Raw genomic sequence first — 6,488 nt, 5'->3', positions numbered from 1 at the left:
CGAGTGCTTGTCATAGGAGACGACAAAGCATGCGTTAGGCCCGCATTGGCCATGGCTGCTGCTCCGTCTCGTGTGTCCTTGTAGAGGGAGAGGCACAGAGTCGGCACCGTGGAAAAGGACGTTGCCATCCGTGGAAAAGTAGGTTTATTGGTCTCCAGCTCCTCTGAGCTGCTTAATTGACGGCCGCCCATCACCCTGCCACCCATGAGCCTAGTTTTCTGGTAAAAATCAGGAAGAAGATAATTGGATGCTGTCCTGAGCTGTATGTAGTTCACTCTCACCTGATCTAATTTCCTTTGCATTTTGCAAAAAACTCAGAGGGAGATTCAGGTTACCAAGAAGACGGGAGGGTGAAAACGTGGTACCTTGGAAAGCCAGCACTGAAGAATCAAATATTTCATTTCACTCGCATTTGAGCTCAGGCAGGGATCAAAGTATTAACAGCCTCGTGACACAATTAGCTCACAGCAGTTCGTTTTTCAGAATTGTCAAATGAGAATACCCGTATGCCTCTTGGCGGTTTGGGGGATATTAATTTATCAAATCAAAGCAGTAATGATTGAATGTTTAGAGATTAGCCCTGCAGGACATTTTAAATGATACTGGGTCTGGAGAGAGTGCTCCTCTCCACCTCCACTCCCTTCCTTTTCCCCTTTATTCTCTTCCGTGTATGAAATTTGCATCCTTTTTACAATAGGCGAGATGATGTGTATTGGCCGGAAGGCAAACGTGTGGCCATGGAGGACCGGTACCGCCCGGACTTCCCTCGGTATGATCACCGCTTCCACGACTTTGACCATCGTGACCGGAGCCAGTACCAGGACCATGTGGTTGACAGGTCAGCGCCCCGCCCCTTGTCTGCAGCAGGGCCGGGCCTCTGTTCTCTCAGTGTCTTTCTGACTTGCGAAGGTCCATGTGGGTGACTGACCGGACTGTGGGATTTGGAAACACGAGTGTTGGAATCTGGGGTCACTTAGAGCATCCGCGACTTCTCTGGCAGGAAGGCCCCTCAGCCCATTTCACGTGCTGTCCTTTGCACAGATAGGACAGATGGGGTCCTGGGCAGGACCTCTGCCTCGGTACGTCCCCACCCCCCCCCAGACACTCAGATTTTTTGGGAGTGGCCCAGGCTCTGAGTTTCATGGTTCCCTGGGGATTTATCCCTGTCCTTCCCACCAGCATGAGCCTCCCTGGAATCATGGGGCTTTGTTAATACAGATGAAGAAGCAGTTTCTAGAGGGGCTGTGACCCGCCGGAGCCAGCACAGGCGGAGTGGGGGGGCTGGAGCCCACATTTGTGCGGTCCACTGACCACCGTAGGTCGCTGTGCCGACAAACTGCAGACAACTGACCAGAGAACAGGGACAGTGCTTAACGGGGTCGCCTTTGTGTTTCGAAGCTCTAGGCGGGGTTTTTAGCCAGTGCCTTTTTTCTCTTTCCCCCTCCCCCCGCCCCCCCCTTCGCTTTCCTTTTATTTCCTTTCCTTCCCTTTTCCTCTTTCCTCTCCTCCCCAATGCCTCGTTTAATGAGGACTACATCTGCTTGATTAGAGAGACAGCCCTTGCTTTTCCAGTTGGAGAATCCTCTCTTGGGGGAAATCTCAGCAGGCTCCCCTGGGCCACGTATCCTAGAGCCATCTCACCGGCCATTAGTTCTTCCCTCCGGGAAGAGAGGGGCGGGGAGGCTGCTGAGAAGCCACTCGTGCAATTCATTGTGGCTGGAGCTGGTTTGAGATTTGGTGTGAATCTCGTGATGGGCCAGACCAGAGGTTAGGGACCCTCTGAGGCTTCCCCATTACCCTGACTAGTGTCACCAGGCCACAGGTAAATAAGGCCTTAGCTGCACGGGGTGGGCCTCTGCTTCTGAGACTCCTTTCTCTGAAGGATTTCAGTAAAATCCTTATTCTCACCTTTCTAAGATCTGATGTGATTCCTACCCCCAGAGCCAGATGTGAGCCAGCTTTTGTAAAAATTCAGGGCCATAAATTTGTAAAAAATCAGCCCCGTTCATATGTGGGGACGTAAAACAAGTACCCCCATCGTGGAGCCCTTATGTGGGGCCTGCAGAAATGTGTAGTGCTGTCAGCTGCTGTCACAGTGAGATTTTCCTCTTTTACAGAAGGGAAGGTTCGAGGTCAGTGATGGGAGAGCGAGATGGGCAGGTGAGTAGCGTCCAGACTCTGGCCCCGGGGCGCCTGCTCCTTGTTGGGGTGGGTGGGGGGCTCAGGCGCGCAGGATTGCTTGTTTCCTGATGAGCGAGTTCCTGTGTGCACGTACGTAGGCTCGCTTTTTGCTTCATTTTATCCAGCAGAAACTGCAATGTCTCATGGCCTGCTTGCTTAGAGTGCCTCTGAGTCTTGGGACTGTGGGGCTAAGTGGTCTGTTAGGGGGTCGTTTAGTCCATGTTTTGGTGGGGGCGGGGAGCAGCGGAGCTTCTACTTGCGGTGCTGGGGTGCGTTCTGGTATCTTGGTGTGCATAGGTGGACAGGCCTCTGGTGATCTGCTGATACTCCATGAGGGGCGCTTCGGTTGTCGGCTCAGAAAAGGGGAGCCTGCTGTGAGAAGGGTGGGGGATGGGCTTCAAAGTTGTGGTTTTTAAAAGACTTTTTTTTTACAATAGGTATGTTTTCTGAGAGGACATTAGATCCGCTCTGTCGCTGCCCAGCTGTGCTGGCTTCCTGAGCACAGAGCCAGTTGGCCAGGGGCACTGAGTCATTCTTGTCTTTGGCACTCACCTCCGGCATTGTGAGGGGCCGAGCCACCTCCACAGATGGATGGCAGAGTCTGGAGGTGTGGGAGGGGTGCTCTTGTCATCAGCCAGGAGGAGAGACTCCCAGTGACTCTTAGCGGGCCCTTCAGAGGAGCCATCATGAGTCGCAGAGCCCAGGCTCTCCGCGCTGCGGGGCAGGAGAGGCCTGCTCTTGTGCTCTGTGTGACGCCCACGGCAGAGTGCTCGATTCTCAAGCAGGGCGGGGTGGGGGTCTGGAAGCATGCGGCTCTTCCAGGAAGAGCATTGTCAGGGTCTCCAGCAGAGCACCCAGCACAGTGAGGCTCAGAGGGGGCCTGGGCAGAGCCACCCCCAACCCATATCAGTGCGCACAGATTGACAGCCTTTTGGAAGGTGAGCCTGCTGCAAGCCTATCCCGGAGGGACGTGGCTAGGGTCGCCCTGTCTTTCCTGTGCCTTCCAGCACTACTCAGATGACCGCCATGGCCATGGAGGACCAGAGCGCCACAGCCGGGACTCCCGAGATGGCTGGGACAAGAGGATGAGTGAGAGCCGGGGGCCGCCGCCTCCACCCAGGTTAGTGGGCGGGCCACGACGGGGGCGGGCATCCTTCCCCGGCCACTCTGAAAGTGAGCGGGTCACGCGTGCCTTACCAGCTCACTCTCCGGGGCGCCTGCCCACTGAAGGAGCCGGCTTCAAAGCCTTTCTTAACCTTGCCCCTGTGGACCGCAGAGGAGCCTCACCCCCCACACCCACCCATAGTTGTCCTTAGGCACTTTGTAGGCCAGGTCACAGACCCCACAAGGTCCTCCTGGGGCTTTCAGGGGCAGTGCCAATCTGACAGCTTAATGGGAAGGGTGCTTTCCCAGCGACCCACTTAGCACTTGATCCTTTAACGTTTAAACCGTTTTCATTAAGTACCTGTGGGGAACTTAAATGGGACGACTCATCCTCCAGTGGGAGACAGCCCTGAAAAGTGTCACTGCACGATTGGGCAGCTGTCACCCACCGGCAGGCATTCCATGCATTCGGTTGGGGAAACATCGGTTTCCGCCTTCAGCCACTGCCCGTGGAAACCCGCTGGTGGGGTGTGATCGCCAGGCCCCTGCCTCGGCGTAGAGGCGCTTTGGGACCGTCTCCACCTGCTGCTTGTTTCCGCGCAGGGGGGGACGCGACTGGACCGAGCACAGCCAGAGGCTGGAAGAGCACCAGGAGCGCGCCTGGCCGGGCACGGTGGACGCGGGCACAGCGGGCCGGGAACACGCGAGGTGGCAAGGTATGGCTGACTCCTGCCGGGATGGGGACGCTTCTGGGGCGGGGCGGCCACAGCCCCAGAACTCTCCAGAGGCCAGCCTCCTCCCAGGGTTTCCAGAGGCTTCCAAGGAAGGAGTGTTTGCAGACTTTCCTCTCTTCCAGGTGGTGAGCGGGTCCTGTCTGGGCCCTCGGGGCCGGCGCACTTGGCCAGCCGGGGTGGAATGTCGGGGTAAGAAGTTTTATTCCCGGCTAAAATCGATTAGTTCCTGCTCCTCACTTCCTCTCCCTTTTTTGCATGTTTGATCAACTTGCTGGGTTGAATGTTTTGAACACAGACCCCAAACGCAGCTCTTGGCAACTTGTGCAAGTAATGCTCTCCAGTGACCCGGAAGGCGGTCTGGAAAAGCCACACAGGCTCTAAAGGCTGCAGAGCCGTGTGCCGCGCCACGTTACGTGAAAGCATGATGCACTTCAAGGGGCAAACGTGTGCCTTTGTTCCTAGGCGAGGCGGCTTTGCACAAGGTGGGCATTCCCAGGGCCACGTGGTGCCCAGTGGAGGACTGGAAGGTGGAGGACTGGCCAGCCAGGACCGGGGCAGCAGAGTCCTGCACCCCCACCCCCACCCGTACCCCCACTTCACCCGCCGCTACTAAACCCCACTTCTTCCTTGTTCAGGTAGGCTGACGCACTGTTGAACCTCTTAGCCAATTACCTTGAACTTGTGGAATCTTTTAAGAAATGAAAACAAATCCTGCCGTCATGTTGTAGCTCGGTACAATGTGAACTCACTTTTTTTTTTTAAGTAAGTGTGTTCTTGTTCTGCCATTTTTAAGACAAGGTTTCTGTTAACGAGGCATTCCATTTTCATTAATAAAAGTTTACGGTTCGCACTTGGCCGTGTGTGTCATGATTGCAGAGCAGAGGCCAGTACCATCGTGCCGCGCCGCCCCTGTGCCTTTGCGTGGCCGTTGCTGGCTCATCACCCTGGGTTCTCCCAGCCACAGAGAAAGTGGGGTGTCCTCTTCCCCGTCTGAGAGAGGAGGGGACGGGCGCAGGGGTTACATTGCCCGCCCGAGTTCGTAGACGGTAGAGCTGGGTGGGAATTTGAATTCTCGTCGTGGGGACGGAGCGATGCGTGCGTCGTGGAGCGCCTGGCTGGTCATTTTACCCCTGGGGGCAGCACCCAGTGACGGTATGCGGATTGGGGATCTGGCTGTGGCCGGGTATGTGTGGTGGGCCCTGCCCTTGACCCCTGGGCGGGGCTGGGGCGTCCCGGAGCACAACGGCCCTTCTGCAGAGGCATGGCATGGTCCCAGTGTGCCCGATCAGCCGTTTTTCCAGAAGTGCAAATCCACATGTGATGTGCCTTGTGTGCGGTGGAAGTGATCCCACTTTTCTTCATTAAAGTCTGCCAGGCAAGGCACGGGCTGGTGTGAGCCCCGCTCTGGCGTAAGCCCCGCTCTGGCGTGACACACAGCGAGGTGCTGGTCTGCCCGTGGGAGGAGAGTTGCTGTCCAGGGAAAGCTGCTGCCCTCGGAGCGGGTGACCACACGTGTGTTGGGGCATCACAGGGCCAGCTCTCCACCTCAAGTGCGGCAGGCCTGGCCACCGGGCTGGGCCGGGGGCCTCTGGGGGGCCTGGGGACGGGTGAGAGGGAGGGCTCACTTCCCACCAGCCCCAGCCCTGGTCCGGAGTGGTAAGAGTTAATCTGCCATGCTGCCTGCTGGGGACCTCAATTCCCTCCTCTCTGTAACTAGGACAGCCACCCCACAGGCCGGAACAATTGCCAGTTCTCCGGGAGTACCCTGTGTTCCCGCTGGGCTGTTTAGTTTTAAAAGAGCAATCTGAAATCCTCCCCAGCCTGCCGGAAGCCGGCGCATTAAAGGCAGGTCAGCGCTGGCCCTCCGTGTCCTGTCTGTCTGAATTGCTGCAAATAAACACTTTGTAAGCTTCCCCCACCGCAGGGGCTTGTAGAGTCATTTTCCAGTGACAGGTCGACAGGACCCTGTCCCCATGTTTGCAAATGGGGGATGGTGTGGCATGTTGTCTCTTGCACCAAGGCCCGTCTCCTCTCTGAGCTATGGAGTCTAGAAATTGGGGTCCAGGCTTCTCGTAGTGGGCAAGAAAAGCCAGACTCGGCCTGGGGTGTAGGTGAGACCAGTTTTCAGATGTCACATAGCTGCAGTGGAGCAGCTACTCTGGCAGGCAGGAGTGGCATCCTGGGGTACAATGCCAGGGCTCTCCCCCGGGTGCTGTCGCCAATCTGCCCACTGAGCCTTGGGACACAGTGCAGGCCATTCCCCCTGAACAGCCCCTTCCCAGCAAGCTGGGCCTAAAACCCGGCTCTGTTTTATAGAGAGACACAAAGCACAGCAGTTTGCTAGGGCCGCCGTGACAGTACCACTAACCCGGTGGTTTGAGACAACTTTATTCTCTCTGTTCTGGAAGCTGGAAGTGCAAGGTGAAGGTGTTGGCCAGGGCGGACCCTTCTGAGGCCATGGGGGAGAAT

General features: G+C 56.7%; 1 protein-coding gene across 3 annotated transcripts in view; it reads left to right on the top strand.

Annotated features, from left to right (window-relative positions):
* The window catches only part of SAFB2 (scaffold attachment factor B2), a 42,910-nt gene extending 38,037 nt beyond the window's left edge, over positions 1 to 4,873 (top strand). For all 3 annotated transcript variants that reach the window (XM_015585667.2, XM_006904123.3, XM_015585670.2), the window contains 6 exons: positions 698 to 838; positions 2,118 to 2,160; positions 3,189 to 3,301; positions 3,889 to 4,001; positions 4,142 to 4,208; positions 4,482 to 4,873. In XM_015585667.2, the coding sequence (XP_015441153.1) occupies positions 698 to 838; positions 2,118 to 2,160; positions 3,189 to 3,301; positions 3,889 to 4,001; positions 4,142 to 4,208; positions 4,482 to 4,632 (628 nt within the window). In that variant the 3' untranslated portion in view covers positions 4,633 to 4,873. The remainder of the gene's footprint in view (positions 1 to 697; positions 839 to 2,117; positions 2,161 to 3,188; positions 3,302 to 3,888; positions 4,002 to 4,141; positions 4,209 to 4,481) is intronic.
* The last annotated feature ends 1,615 nt before the right edge of the window (positions 4,874 to 6,488 follow it).

The sequence above is a fragment of the Pteropus alecto genome, unplaced genomic scaffold, assembly GCF_000325575.1.
Source record: "Pteropus alecto unplaced genomic scaffold, ASM32557v1 scaffold30, whole genome shotgun sequence".
Taxonomy (NCBI): Eukaryota; Metazoa; Chordata; class Mammalia; order Chiroptera; family Pteropodidae; genus Pteropus; species Pteropus alecto.
The sequence above is the reverse complement of the archived record's forward strand: the minus strand, read 5'-3'. Positions and strand labels throughout refer to the sequence as shown.